The 15,339-nt window shown below is 43.3% G+C and overlaps 1 protein-coding gene across 8 annotated transcripts in view; it reads left to right on the top strand.

Annotated features, from left to right (window-relative positions):
• Positions 1-612: 612 nt before the first annotated feature.
• The window catches only part of pcdh19 (protocadherin 19), a 54,524-nt gene continuing 39,797 nt past the window's right edge, over positions 613-15,339 (top strand). For 2 of the 8 annotated variants that reach the window (XM_031862519.1, XM_031862518.1), the window contains exons 1-2: positions 613-3,994; positions 6,534-6,666. In XM_031862519.1, the coding sequence (XP_031718379.1) occupies positions 1,848-3,994; positions 6,534-6,666 (2,280 nt within the window). In that variant the 5' untranslated portion in view covers positions 613-1,847. Of the gene's footprint in view, positions 3,995-6,533; positions 6,880-15,339 lie in introns of all 8 variants that reach the window. The other 6 variants (XM_031862515.1, XM_031862514.1, XM_031862517.1 and 3 more) reach the window with 4 other exon arrangements.

Here is a 15,339-nt window from a genome sequence, read left to right as displayed (position 1 = left end):
CACGCTGCTCCATGGAATCCATAATCTATAATGAATAGTCATGATTGAGTCCACGCACGGCATTGCTTAGGTTCATAGTATTGCACAAGGGAGCCAGGTTAGGGTATGAATGATTTAACATAATGCGCACAGTTGCAACTTAAAACGTAATATATGCAGCAGAAGGAAGCAGGAAATGCTATCTGTTTCCAAAGTGATATCTGCTCTGGTACAGAGTTTACCATGCAGTGACATGTCACTGAGGGTCAGACACAGATCCATTTAAGTCCACAATATCCTCCAGGGTCCCCATTGAGAAGATCTGTGTTGTAAAAGATGACTCCTGTCAAATAATTGCCCATTGGCTACTGTAAGAGAACACAAGGACACATCTGTGAAAAGTTATCCTTAGCATCTCTTCTGTGCCTCCACTGGGAGAAATTAGTCTGTGACTCTTTTTTTCTTCTTCCTGGAGCACCGATGACACTGTCTCAAGGACCCCCACGGGTCCCCAGACCTCGCGTTTGGAACTGCTGCTCTCGCGAGCATCTAATACACAGCTTCGTGTTTCAACTTGTATGCTGTAATTGCCCGTTGAGTCTTCCATCTGCAGGAGAACAGGTAGTTGGCCGTGTTTCATTGCTGTACTTTGCCCCACCCACCAGCAGCTCCCAGCCCTCCTGTGTAACCCCTGATTGGCTGAGGGGATTGCAGGTCCTGAGACTGAGCGCTCGGCTCGGAGCTGCGCGTCCGCCAGTGTGCACCAGTGAAGCGAGAGGAGCGCTTGTTGGAGTCAAACTAGACAGCCTACTGGCAACGAATGGTGATTTCTTTCTGTTTTTCTGCCCCAACCAGGCTGGATATAGGCTCCTGTGCTTCTACTTTGCTGCAACCCAACATGAAATGCGTTTTGTACATACTCTAGGCTCTTGCATCGTTTCCTCCCCACTGGCTTTTGGCTCAAAGGATTTTCTTTTTTCATGGACTAATTATCCGGATATCTGCAGCCTTTTCCAAGTGAGATGCGAGGAAATTAAGTAAAAAGCTTCAAGACTTGCGGAGGGGATGGAAGACAAAACCTGCTGGAAATAAAAAAGAAGGTAATCGGGACTTCAGTTATGTGATGAGACATTCCCTCAATCACACCCATGTTCTTTAGACAAAGATATCCGGACTTGAGTTGTTGAATAATTCTGTGACTGCAGATCCTTTTTAGCTTTTTTTTGTCATCCGATGTGCAGTTTGAAAGCACACAGCCGAAAACGACATTTTTATCACTGCTTGTAATATCTCACACAGAGCAAGATGTTAATCCAAAACGCGATTTAAGTATTTGCTGGCATCAAGGCGGAGAATGTAACACGGACTTTTTGAACCCCAGTCATTCATCTGCACGGAAGATTCAACATTTTGTGGACTTGCTCACTGGAATTCTCATTTATGCAGTCTGATCATTTCCCCTCCTTTCAGCCCACTTGGAAATGGACAGTTCATCATATGAGTCATGTGTAAGACCAGTTTGCCGCTTGAGAAGAGCTGCGCGGATTTACACGGTTAAATCACTGTTGTGAGAAGATTCAGCATGTTTTCACAGATCTGTCGTCCCCAATGTTTCGCCCGCTGCAGTAGACCGGAGGATGTGCTCTGCCTGAGAAGAGTAAAATAGGCTAAGGCACTTGTTACAACTATAGCTTTCACGCCATGATATAATTTGCATACACAAGAGCTTTTTGTCACCCAAACACTTTTCTGGACATTTGAATGAGATGATTCATTTGGAACATTTTTTTCGGTTTTTCTCTGACGTGCATTCTCGTGCGTAATTAGCGAGGTCTTTATCAGGCTGAGACAAAAACTCAACAGGTACAATGCAAACCAAGGAGATGGAATTAATACAATTAATTGCTGTGTTCCTCTTGTATTGGGTCGCAGCCGAGGCTGTTATCAACCTAAAGTATGGAATAAACGAGGAGATGAAGCCCGGGTCAGTAATTGGAAACGTGACAAAGGACGCGCTAAAGCAAGGATTTCAGATTGCTCTGCAGCCCCCGTACTTAAGGGTTATTTCCAATTCAGAACCACGATGGGTGGAACTCAGTCCAGCAGGAATCCTTACAACCCAAATGAAAATAGATCGGGATGTAGTTTGTCGACAGAACCCAAAGTGCATTATTTCCCTAGAAGTCATGTCAAACTCTATGGCGATCTGCGTCATCAAGGTTGAAATTGAGGATTTGAACGATAACGCACCCAGATTCCCAACGAGCCACATTGACATTGAAATTTCTGAGAACGCCTCCCCTGGTACCAGGTTTCCCCTAGAGGGGGCAAGCGATCCGGACTCGGGGATCTTTGGAGTGCAATCATATTCCATCACTCCAAATGAGCTTTTCGGACTAGAAATAAAGACCAGAGGGGATGGGTCTAAAATTGCTGAGCTTGTTGTGCAAAAATCGTTGGACAGGGAGACCCAGTCCCACTATACGTATGAAATTAGCGCAGAAGATGGAGGAGACCCCCCTAAAATAGGCGCGGTCCAGTTAAATATCAAGGTAATTGATTCTAATGACAACAACCCTGTCTTTGACGAGCCAGTGTACACTGTTAACGTGATGGAGAATTCCCCCATCAATACATTAGTCATCGACTTGAATGCAACGGATCCCGACGAGGGCACTAATGGAGAGGTTGTGTACTCGTTCAACAGTTACGTCACCGAGAAAACGAGGGACACGTTCAATATTGACCCCGGAACCGGGATAATCACCGTTAACGGTGTTTTGGATTATGAAGCAGCAAAAATATACGAGATCGACGTCCAGGCCAAAGATTTAGGTCCCAACTCTATCCCAGCTCACTGCAAAGTCACAGTGAATGTGATGGACACGAATGATAACCCACCTGTCATCAGTTTACTCTCACTAAACACAGAGGTGGTGGAAGTTAGTGAAAACGCGCAGCGTGGATATGTCATTGCGCTGGTGAGGGTGTCCGATAAGGATTCTGGGGCGAACGGCAAAGTGCAGTGCAGACTGCAGGGCAATGTTCCGTTCAGACTTCAAGAATACGAGAGCTTCTCCACTATACTTGTTGATGGCAGGCTGGACAGAGAGCAAAAGGACACATACAACTTGACTATCCAAGCGGAAGACAGTGGCACGCCTCCTTTACGCGCAACGAAGTCTTTGGTAGTCAAAGTCACAGATGAAAATGACAACCCTCCCCACTTCCTCAAACCACACTACCAAGAGATGGTGATGGAAAACAACCTCCCTGGTTCATGTCTGCTAGCGGTGTCGGCAGAAGACCCGGACCTGGGGATGAATGGCACCGTTTCCTACTCCATAATCCCCGGTGAGATTAAGCACATGGATGTAAACACGTATGTCAGCATAAACCCCTCGGGCCGCATTTACTCCATGAGATCATTCGACCATGAATACACCAGGACTTTTGATTTCAAAGTGTTGGCCAGAGACAATGGTAACCCCTCTTTATCAAGCAACGCCACGGTGCGTATTGTCGTCCTGGATGTCAACGACAACACACCTGTGATGACAAATCCTCCGCTCGTTAATGGCACAGCGGAGGTTTCCATCCCCAGAAACGCTGGGGTGGGTTACATGGTGACCCAGGTTAAAGCAGACGACTACGATGAGGGGGAGAACGGGCGGCTGACCTACACCATCTCAGAGGGGGACAGGGCTTTCTTTGAAATCGACCAGGTAAACGGAGAGGTGCGCTCCACCAGGATGTTTGGGGAAAATGCCAAATCTACCTATGAGATCACAGTGGTGGCGAGGGACCACGGCAAGCCCTCCCTGTCCGCTTCGGCCTACATCGTGGTGTACCTATCGCCGGACCTGAGCGCACAGGAGCCTATCGGACCTGTCAACCTGTCCCTCATCTTCATCATCGCTCTGGGCTCCATCGCAGCCATCCTGTTTGTCACCATGATTTTTGTGGCGGTCAAGTGCAAGAGGGATAACAAGGAGATCCGGACGTACAACTGCAGGTACTGACTAAATCTTGTGTGTGTGTTTGTGTGTGTGTGTTGTGTGTGCGCGCATATGGGTGAGATGGGGAGCGAGCGTGCGCCCGTGCCTGTGCGTGTGTCCGCGATCGTGCCTGAAACTGCAAGTTGTGAGTGCATTGCTTTTGTCATGCAGCACGTAGGCCCGAATGTGAGGTCTGCAGATTTTTTCCCCACTCCACACAGCTGAAACTGAGGTAGACGAATCACCCGACTGCTTTAAATCAGACACATTGTGCTGAAGCCCAGTGTTCCGTGTTAGGGAGACGTGATTGATTGATTTTAATCCTCCCATTGTAACCAATTGACTCATAAATATGACGGTTCAACTGTCATGTTCAATTTGCGGCTGTGTTGCCGGACAATTAACGTCCCGCTGGTTCAAAAGCAGTCCCAGACATTTATTATTTAACGTCCACCGTGGCTGATTGGCTGTTATCAGCTTTAATCCAGTGTGATTATGGACAGTCCTCAAGGATCACTCAGATTTGCCTCCGCTTTCTTCTGCATCAAGGAATATCTGGAGCAATAAAATTAGATTTAAAAAAAAAACAAAATTTAAAATATAGATAATAAAAAGTCACGTAAATCACATCATCATTAACTATTTACCCAGTTTCCCTGGAAAGGAGCAGATTATTATTTTCCGGACCTTGCATATTGAACTTTCTGTTTTGTTCATCAATCTGAACATCAGCTCTGGCTTTGATTTCCCTGTGCCACATTACCACTATAAATTTACATATAGATTGAATTTGAGAGTTTAACCTGAAGCTATAATCATATTTTGCTCCAAACATAATTTTCTTAATTCAAAGTTAACTTTGGGCATTTTTCAAGCATGTAGTCATGAAAAAATATTCTTCTCCAGTATTGCTCTTTTTTTTTTCTCTCAATATAGATTTTGAATTGTGTATTTTTATTCGCATCTACTGTTTGGTTGAAATTGTTACCAGTTTTAAGTGCTTTTCGACATTTTGTGAATTGCAGAGCTTCAATTTTAAAATCAATTCTTGTTCTCTCTGTAGCTCTTAGAAAAAGTACGACTACTCCACTTACCTTTTATATTGTTGAAAGGAAGAATCCACATCTCTTTTCATCGTAAGAATACCAAAAACCAAAATATTTTATTCAAACTCGACACCATACAGAAGGATACCTGTGTGTCGCTATCTCGATCACAACAGCTACTTTATGCAATAAAACATTTTACACGTCAGGATTATTTTGTTGACAGAAGAAACAATGAATAGAATACTACAAATTCCAAATTCAGAACTGCTTTCGGTACTTCACTCTCCTAGTGTGAGCCACTCTCCCTGCTGGGAGCTTTAATCAGCACTGATGTGTTCTGCTTCTCAGTCGCCACCTCGAATATGAGGAGCAGTTATCTCCAATTTATTGCTTGTCCTCTGTCAGTCTGTCTGACTCGGAAGATTTCCCCTCCCAGATTTCAATTTGGGCACGGAGTAGAGAGACAACATGTTAGAATGATAAATGAAAAAGAGATGGAGTATTTTCTACTCTTGCAGCTGCTTTTTTCTTTTCTCCGAATCAAAGGGGTGCAGAATGGGGGAGGGCGCTGTTTTGAAGATGCAATCTAAAAGAAAAATGAAAAAGACAAACTACAGTGGTGCGTCTTGGCCAGTGTGATTTTAGAAGCGACAGAGGATTAGAGATGCATTTTAGTGAGGAGCAAAGGCCAGCGGGGGCAGAGACGTTCAAGAAGCAGGAACAGAGACATTCCAGATATTGTGATTTCATGGGTAACTATAGTTTCGGTTTTGGCTTTAACAGAAAATAAACCATATGCTCCACGCCGACAGGTTAAAAATGGCTTCCTCCAGAGTTTGAAGTTATGCAGATGGTGAAAACATCACAAATTATATGGAATATGTTTAGTGAGGTTTGTAGTCATCACCATAGAGAACTTAGCATCTGTTCTCTTGTGGAAAACTGCAAGGCTGTGGGAAGAATGGATCATTCCCCCAATCTGATGATGCTTTGATAAAACGTGGCTGTGTTGCTCATTTGCTCTTATTAAAGTCAAAATACTCAGTTCAGGTTTGCACCAGCTACTGACAAAAGCTAAATGAATTTGAATCTGCAGTTCTCGTGCACTCCGTGCTGCTAGTGGGCTCGCTTGATTATGAAAGAAAAAAAATAGAATTATTGTGGGTTGTGTGCTTTGAATATGATTGCATATACCGGTAGTGCTGCTCAGTACCAGTGTGTTCTTTTGCTTTGCTTCTGTGGTTTTGGCATGTTTGCATATTGTCTGCCTGTTTGTGACATGTTGATTGTTGAGCATGCAAATGCAAACAAACAAGGGATAACAGCTCTATTGCAAGACGGGAGTGGGGAGTCATTTAAGTGTGCTGTTCCACCCCTGGATCCGGGCAATGAGCGTTTGTCTGGCACCCATGGTCGAGCAGCGCCCGAGCTGGCATGGCGGGCGTGCTATTTGACTGTGTGGACGGGGGAGGGGAAGGCAGAACACTGCTTTATTGAGTCTGTTCAGTTTCTTCTACTTGCGCAGGGTGGCGGAGTACTCATATGGCAACCAGAAGAAGTCCAGCAAGAAGAAGAAGCTGAGCAAGAACGACATCCGCCTGGTGCCACGCGACGTCGAGGAGACAGACAAGATGAATGTGGTGAGTTGCTCGTCTCTCACCTCCTCGCTCAACTACTTCGACTACCACCAGCAGAGCTTGCCGCTGGGCTGCAGGCGCTCCGAGAGCACCTTCCTCAACGTGGAGAACCAGAACTCCCGCAATGCAGCTCCCAACCATGGCTATCAGCACCCGTTCACTGGGCAGGCCCACCAGCAGCCAGACCTCATCATCAACGGCATGCCACTGCCAGAGGTGAGATACAATCCGCTGTGCTCTGTCCTAAATACTTGGCTGGGCTGCTTTGGGTGTTGGGGGTAGAGGAGAATGGGAGGTGTGGTTTTAAAATTGATTCTCATGACTAAACGTTTCATTTATTATTTTAATTGTGGCTCCTGGATTGTGCAGAATCTTAAGACTGAGCTGTAAAGAAACGATGCACCACCTTTTAACACATATATTTCGCATTCCATCGTGCCACAGATTATAATGTCAGTGAAATGTCTCCCTGTTATTGATGGAAAGCTGAGCTCTCTGAAATGGCACGAGTGACGCTCTGTCAGTCGATCTGAGTGGAATCCTTCAAAGCATTTCAAGGGGCCGAGACATTGAGGCTGACCTGCGACTGAGAGCGCTTTGTGAAGCAGAATTTGGAGGCCTGACAAAGTGGATTATTTGGCCTCTCCTACTCCACTTGTTTTCCTTCTCTTTGTCAGTGCTGAGAACCTGCCAGATGTATTGACCCCGCTAATCAGCGCCACTACACATCATTTCAGGTGCTAGCAGAAAGAATAAGCATTGCTTAAACGCTTTATCTGTGTGTTGTCCATTTGGCTGCAGTGTTACCGCATGGCCACTCTGCACAGGCAGCCATTGAATCACCCTGACGTACCGTGCATGGCTCCAGCAGAGCAGGGGAGGTCTCACTTGAAAGACCATTCAGGCTGACAGAGTGTATGCAGACTAGCTAATCTTTAGTTTATAGATTTGCGTATGTATGAACTGGTCTATTGGATTCTTTTGGAAACCTTTTTCTTCATGACCCACTCGTCCTTGATCCCATGGGATGTTTGTGTGTGTGTGTGTGATAGGGAAAGCATGCATCAGTGTGTGTGTGTTTGTATAAGAATGTGCATCATGCTCACTCCTATACAGACAGCAGAAAATAAGCTCCAGCTCCATGCACACACTTGTAATTGATGACTCCAATTTCTGTTTGACATTCAGTGAGAAGAAGAAGCTGTGGGGGTTGGGAGCGTGTGTCTTAAAACAAGAAACACAAGATGGATATTGATGTATTGACTGGATGATCCAGAGAGATCCAGGCACCGGTGGATCCTGAGGGGTCAATGAGACCTACTTACAGGCATGCTGATTTACTGGGCCTGTCTGAGCTGCTTCTGACTGAGATTGTGTGTGAGTAACACAGGTGGAAGGAATGAGAAATGTTGTCGGGGGTTGTCCTGTGGAGTTATCTGGTCAGTGGAGGCAGAGGTGTAAGCTTCAGCAGGCACACGCAGTGACCCGTATGCTGTGATTGTATTCGCTGGTATAGTGCTATGCAGGTCACCGCCAGCCTTTCCTCAGCCAAGAAAAATGTGGGTCTGGCTGCACAGAGGAATCAACCGTCGTTGTTAAAAGCTCCAGCAAGCTTCCTGTCTCTGTGGCTTAACCATCCAATAAAAGCACATTTGCCGCAGGATTAGGGGAGCCTTTATTTGTTTCAGCTAATGAAAAAGTAAAGAGGGAGACAAATAGGGTTGAAGATTGATTTAGATGATTCCATACGCAAAGCTTGGGCGAGTCTTGATAGATATGTGCGAGGGCAGATAGAGAGATAAGAAGGGAAGAAGTGAGCGAGGGTGATTGAGTCTTAGTGCCAGGTGTCTGAGCCCCACCACGTTTTCTCATTTGCTTAGAGGCAGTTGATTGGCTTGATAGAGGCCCGGACCTGTTTAGCATGCAGCTTCCATTGCTCTCGGCCTTGCACATGATGTTGACAAACATCTCTTTGACCCGGCTTTTGCATATTTTCCCTAGACTGAGAAAAGAGAATGTGTGTGTCTGTGTGTGTGTGTGTGTGTGTGTAATTGAGAAAGTGCGTTAGAAACAGCAGTAATAGCGAGAGCCTGCCATATAACCTCCAACAGAGTAATCCCAGCGCAACAACAGTTGTCATTGTTTTCTTTCCGCCCCATTGCGACATTTGCAAGAGACAGACGCTCTACAGTATGTTCAAATATTGCTCTTAAATTAAAAATGTTTTTGGTATAATCACAATGCCATTTATAGCACAAACAAACAGCAGTGAAATGACTGATAATTGCCGTGTTACAATGAGCAAGCTTGGGCTTGAAACCACTTGACTCCACAAGTCCTCAACCCATATCCAATAGACATCCCATTGACAGGCTAGGACACACAAGTGGCTGCACTGTTGTGGTTACTAAGGCTGCTTTGTCAACAAAAAATAGCTTTCATCCTGAGGGCAACCTCATAATTATCCATGATTCATTGATGCTGGGCAAAAGAGATTTTTGTTTTCCACCAGGGCACGATGATAACTCTGTGTTTGTTTATTTTTAGAAACGCGTAGATTGAAATGATCATAGCCATCAGAGTGTGGAGACGAGGTCAGATTAGGTTTTCTCGGGAAGTTAAAGAGGATATGGGCTGGTTTCTAATTGTAAATTGTGTTTTTGATCAATGCAAAGTTCTCCTACATTGTTAGTTTATGTGGGCCAGCAAACATCCTGCTTATGTCAGAGCAGCTGAAGTAAAGCTTTTCCTGCTTCAGACAAAGCACGCTGGCACACACGCGTACACACACAAACACAGCAGACTTTGCCAAGATAACAGTGACATGTCTCCCCAAAGGCCTCATGCCTGCGATTGCATTGTGTACATTATATTCTCCCTTGTGAGAATGTGTACCAGTATATAACTCCCTGAACATTGTTGCTGTCCATTGTTTTGAAAAGCATCAGCTGTGAGATGTTTGTTAGACCTGCCTGTGGTAGCACTAATATGAACGCTCACAGGAGAATAGAGCTGTCTTCCATGGCTTAATTATAGTGAATCACTTGGTAGGGGAGACAATTATGCAGTAAAGGAATGGCCTTTGGCTAGAATGTTTTTTTAATTTGTAATGTGCACTAATGCTTCTCACACCTGTGATTGCAGATAATGAGCATAGCAAAATAAGATGTCTTACTTCATTGATTAGCCTAATTCAAGATATTTTTCTTTGGCACAGGTGATAAAGGAATCAGAAAAATGTGTTAGATTAATTAGTGAAAAAAGGCATCTGGACCTGTTTACAGAGACCCAACATTCTTCGTAAGTGATGGTGGTAAAGAAAAACTCCCCTCGAATGGTAAGAAACCATTTTTCACCTGAGTGAGGAAAGAAATGGACAGCAACTACGACAATAACAAGAACTGTACAAATACTAGAAATTTGACTTATAATAATAATAATACAGTAATAGTAAGTTTAAGTCCCCTGGCAGTCTGACCCTGTAGTAACATAACTAAGGGCTGGTCCAACGCAAGCCTGAGCTAGCCCTAACTATAAATGTTATCAAAGAGGAAAGTCTTAAATCAACAGTGTGTGGGATGTATTGGCAGAAATGGATTGATAATCGATGCACAGTCTCAGTAATACTGTATTGTAGCGTACACCGTGTCAGGGTCAGATTTTGACAAAAGAGATATGGATGGACATTTTGTGTTTGATTGTTCAGTTCTCACCGTCAACCAAATGAACCTAACTGAGACAATGAAAATTGATAAAAGAAACAACGGACAGGTATCTCAAGTGGAGCAGTCTTGCTGTTTTTCCCTGTTAGTAAGGTAGGTATTTTGATGTTGATGTAGGAGAGACAACAGGGAGTGGTTCCAGCGTGTCTGCACATCCCTCGCTATCACTACACATCAGGACAATATGCATGGGAGCATTCAAACGTGTCATATTGAGCATGCAAAGTAGATGTCATGCTGTCAGCGCACACTACACATCTGTTGAAACTGCCAATCTCCCCCAACACACGTACTCATGAATACACACGCGCACACACAACATTCCTTATGGAGTGTCACATTTATATGAAATATGGGCTGTGACATTATCATTAACATCATTACGAGTGACTCACAAATCTTAGAAGAAGAAGCGAGAGGCATATTGTAACACGTTTCGATAATCAAACGTTGTTGTGATTCTGCATTTAAAGTACTCTTTTGATGTTGATTTTGGCCTGGTGTTGAAGATGGGCTTAACTTTCAATGTTGTATATAAGAGTCGTTCAATAGTGTCTGTCATTGTAGTGTTAGATTTTATAGGGCAGCTTTAGTGTTAATGAAAACTTACATATTTACTGCAGTTGCTAACTGATTTTCCTCAGTGTAGACATTTTTACAGTATACAAAATGATTTATATTTCCCTCATTTTAGCAGCTTTTCAATGTAACAGAATTTTTTTGTCAAGAGGATGGTGCAGATTCAGAGTGGAAATTCAGTCCCTAAAATGAATCTCGACAGGCTGGATCTGGAAGAATCCTTCAGCTTTTGTTGACACACTGTGATCAGAAAGCAGAGAACATCAACAATTGGTTGAAAGTGTAATTGGGAAATGACAACATGGAAAGCAGAGGAGCACAAAGTGGAAGTAAAACCCGTCTCAGCTTTCACGTTGCTGCTGAATGCGTGCATTACTGCAACAGGAGACGCTGGCTGGGGCTTCTTTTCAAAATGTAGAAGTTAATTGCCTGATTTTATTTTTGCAGTGTCTGACTGTCAGCTTTGTATTCACAGTTTTCAATGCCATTTTATAGTGAGTAAAAGTGAATGAGTGGGTCTGACATTTTCAGCAAAAACTAATTGAAAAATGTCCTCAGTTATGGTCCACACATTTAAAACAGGATGAACGTTAGACTTGCATAAATGAAAGAACTCTCCTGTCCTTTACAACTATGTTTACCACAGTAGCGCAAATCAATCCTTATCTTCTAGCGAACGAGATCACAACCTTTGGTTTAAAAACAATTTAGTATACATTTTTGTAAATGTTATGATCCCTTTAATCAGTCTAAATCAGTTAAAACAGATTCTCAAATGACAAAAAAAACACTCCAAAACTCTGAACGGTTTGTCAAAGAGATAGAAAGACTAATCCTGGTGGGGTTTATTTTTGATGCATTTGAAGAGTGGGAGGTGTATGTTGCATTCTTTAAAGTCTCCTCCTTTCAAAGGATTTGAGAATGAATCTTTTCATCTCCAAAAGCTTCAGATGCGCACTGATTGAGTGGCAGATGAACCTCTTAATTATTTAGAGAGGTTATTTGTAAGGCAGAGACTTCAGAAATGCTCGGCTTTTCAAGTGTCAGTGTTTATAAGGTGAAATAAAGCCTCGTCTGTCAGAAATAAATTAACAGTGTGACAGTGATGTACTCAGTGCCCTCTTTATTGCACTTCTCAGCTGGCTCCTCCCATTGTGTTTAACACACAGAGCTGGTGAAGCTGTAGGGTGATTTTCTGACATTACTCAACAAGATGGTTTTCGCTTCATGCACAACCAGTGCTAGTTTTACACTTGGTTGGGTTTTTATAGCCTTGACCCCAACCCGCCACACCCCATCACTGCACGTCATTCTCGATGTTGCAGAGGTACAATGAAATGACATAACAACCCCGGGCAGCCAGTCGGAAGCAGCCAGGCCCGCCGGGTTGCCACCCTCTCGTCGGGATCAGAGCATCCAGCCAAAGAGCTTAAGAGTCAAAACACATGAGTGACGGACGTCTGATGTACACATGTCACTGTATGTGTCCTTAACCGCATGTGACTGGCGAGGAGCATGCAGAGGGAGTAATAGCTATACTGTAGAGAAACGGCAGGGCCTAGAAAAACGAGGAGAGACAGAAAGGAAGAAGGGGAGAGAGGTCTATTTATAGAATGCCAATGATTTTCGCCAACCTGTATTGCTGCTGCCTGAAACATGGTATTTATCTCTGTAAAATGTGGTGTTGGGATGAGGCGATTTTTATTGCACAAACCATATCAACCTCTACAGAAAGCAATAAAGTCACATTTCTATTATTGGTACACAATGTTTTTCTCCCCTGAAAAAAACAAATATTATTATTATTTGACTGTACCTGCAAACGTAGAAGGTGGTATTATTTCAGCATACATTTTGCCCTAACTCTATTTCCTTTAAGTCTCTACCATACAGGATAGAATCATCAAATGGCTGAACATCTTGATAACATCGACAGACTATATCTGCTCCAACAGACGTTTTCCGGCCGTGTTATACACAAGAGACACTCAAGCACACAGTTGCATCAAAATAAAGTAAAATCATGTGGTACTAATCAACTTGATTATTCATCCATCTTTTGAGATGACTTTACTTGCTTCAAGACGACAGCACTGAAAAAGAAAATATATTTTAAATGACTTTAAAAGCTCTGTCATGTGGAATGAATTAACTTTCTGGTAAACCTATTAAACATCAAAGGAAGGGGATTTTGTTTTTCTTCTGTGGAACGAGAAACAGGCACATAATGGCATTAGTCGTACAACAATTTATGTTCAAAGATTTTTACTGGAGAGGTACCTAAATGCAAAAAGTAGGGATAATGGCATTGGGCGTATAGGTTGATGGGTCCACACGTAAATGATAGAAGGCTAAACGGAGTGAAGGAAATGGACATAGTGATGATGTTTATCGCTGGGGTAGGGGACATCATTACGCACCTTGTTAAGCCCTGCAAGCCATGCTGCGTGGATGTAATTACCCATTTAAATGAGTTTCCCGCAGAGTTGTTTTTTTATTTGTCAAATTAAACTCTGACAAAAATACGCAGCGTTCTGTTTTCTGTCACTGAAATCCAAGTCCCAACACACAGGAAGTTAACAAGTGGTTGACCATCAAGAAAATGGATTTAATAAGACATTTTTGAAGCTTCATATGCAGCCTTTCATTTCTTGCAAAGTTTGAAACCCCTGCAGTTTTTAATGTAAAGCAAAACAAAGGCGGCAAAATCTAGTAAAGCCAAACAGGTCTCAAGGAAAGGAAAGGACAAGGAAAGGCTCCAGGAGAATAATAAAATAATAACCCCATCTCTCATTAATGCAGATCTTGCTGCCTGTGGCTGACAATGCCTGTGGTTATGTTCATTTAGGAAAGAAAAGGTCAAGTTTAAAAACACAAATCCTAAGACTTGTTATATTCAGGACCAGAATCTATTTGCCGTGGAAGTTCACAATAGCATTCGCTGTGTCGTATCCAGTGTATGTCAAGACGAGTGTGCTCGGCTCCATCCCTCTGGCTCAGAAATATTAAAACAGAATCATTTGTACAATGTGTATTGGCATGCCGTGTACGAAAACATCAACTCTGTATGTATTTGTCCAATCAGCCTCCTCTGTGGGGTTTTCCTTTTTTCTTTTCTCATCTGTTGTGGAACAACAAAACCAGAATGTTTTTCACCAAGTAAACGAAGCAAGGAAAAAGTAATAACAACTCTCTAGTGATGACCAATATGATTTGAGTTGGCCGAAAACTAATTTCATCCAAAAAGTTCAGAGGGGAGAAAAGGTATTGATTAAAATGCATGGTTATCAGACTTTTTTTTTTTTTTTGAATGTACTGTCTTAGCTTACCCTGAGGTTACCAGACTTGTTGCCACATTGTTAACAGAGTTCCCAGGGCTTTCTCCTGAGTGCTGATGCAAGACTTTTTGAGTGACAGGGAAATGTGGTGGTTTGGGTTCTGTGGAACGTAACAATGCAATACTCTCTGTGAAAGGAAACTTTCCCATGCAGCCAGCTCTGACACCAGGGAAGAATGACCTTTCCAAGTGTCCTGTTTTTTTGTGCCTAAAACAAAGAGGGAGCAGGAGGATGTTAGTTAGCATTTCCCACATCACATTAAATGTCAACTTCTGCATGCATAATTGCAGAATGGAAAGGAGGAAGACTTCTAGTGGACCAATTTACTGGTAGATAGATGAATCCTGAACTTAGTTATTCATTGCATTGCAGATATTGTCACCATACTTTGTGTCGCCTGCTCACACTCTATGTCTTTATTTTGGGATCTGTATTTTGGCACATGGCTTTACAGTAATTGCAACATCGAGTGAAACTTAATTCAGCGGGACACAAAATAACTTTGTCACATGTCTACCTTTTTAAAGAATTTCAAGACGGCAGAGTAGACAAAAGAGACCAAATGTCATTGTGTTACACACACACAGATGTTGGATTAAACCTTTGTTGTGTTTGCTCCAGTGGTTGAGCAGTGTTTCCCGTTTCTCCCCTCCTTTCATTTCAGTAAATTCATACAGCGCTTGGGTTTACATAAACCTGGATGCGCATTAGGGAGCGCATGTATGGGATGTTTGATGAGCACAGAGACGGTTGGCAGGTCGAGCCACTATAGCGGCAATATCGTCCGCCTCGGAGCCATGCAGCAGCATGGCTAGAGGAGCAGCAGGGTAGCGTAATTGTGCATTGTTCATCCACAGAACAGAGGCAGAGCATGTAATGAGCTGTAGCATTTTCACCCAGCCAGCCTAATGGGCTATGACCGAGTGTAGGCCTCTCCGAGCCCTCGTGTTCCCTCTGCCCTGTGTGGCCAGTGTCTTGGGCCTCTTCTTTTCTTTTTCTCCCATTCTCCTCCTTTTCTCTGGCCGATCAACGTCAAC

This window comes from Anarrhichthys ocellatus, unplaced genomic scaffold (genome assembly GCF_004355925.1).
Source record: "Anarrhichthys ocellatus isolate YVR2014 unplaced genomic scaffold, GSC_Weel_1.0 scaffold27, whole genome shotgun sequence".
NCBI classification, from domain to species: domain Eukaryota; kingdom Metazoa; phylum Chordata; class Actinopteri; order Perciformes; family Anarhichadidae; genus Anarrhichthys; species Anarrhichthys ocellatus.
Note: the sequence above shows the minus strand (reverse complement) of the source record. Positions and strands in the feature narration are given on the sequence as shown.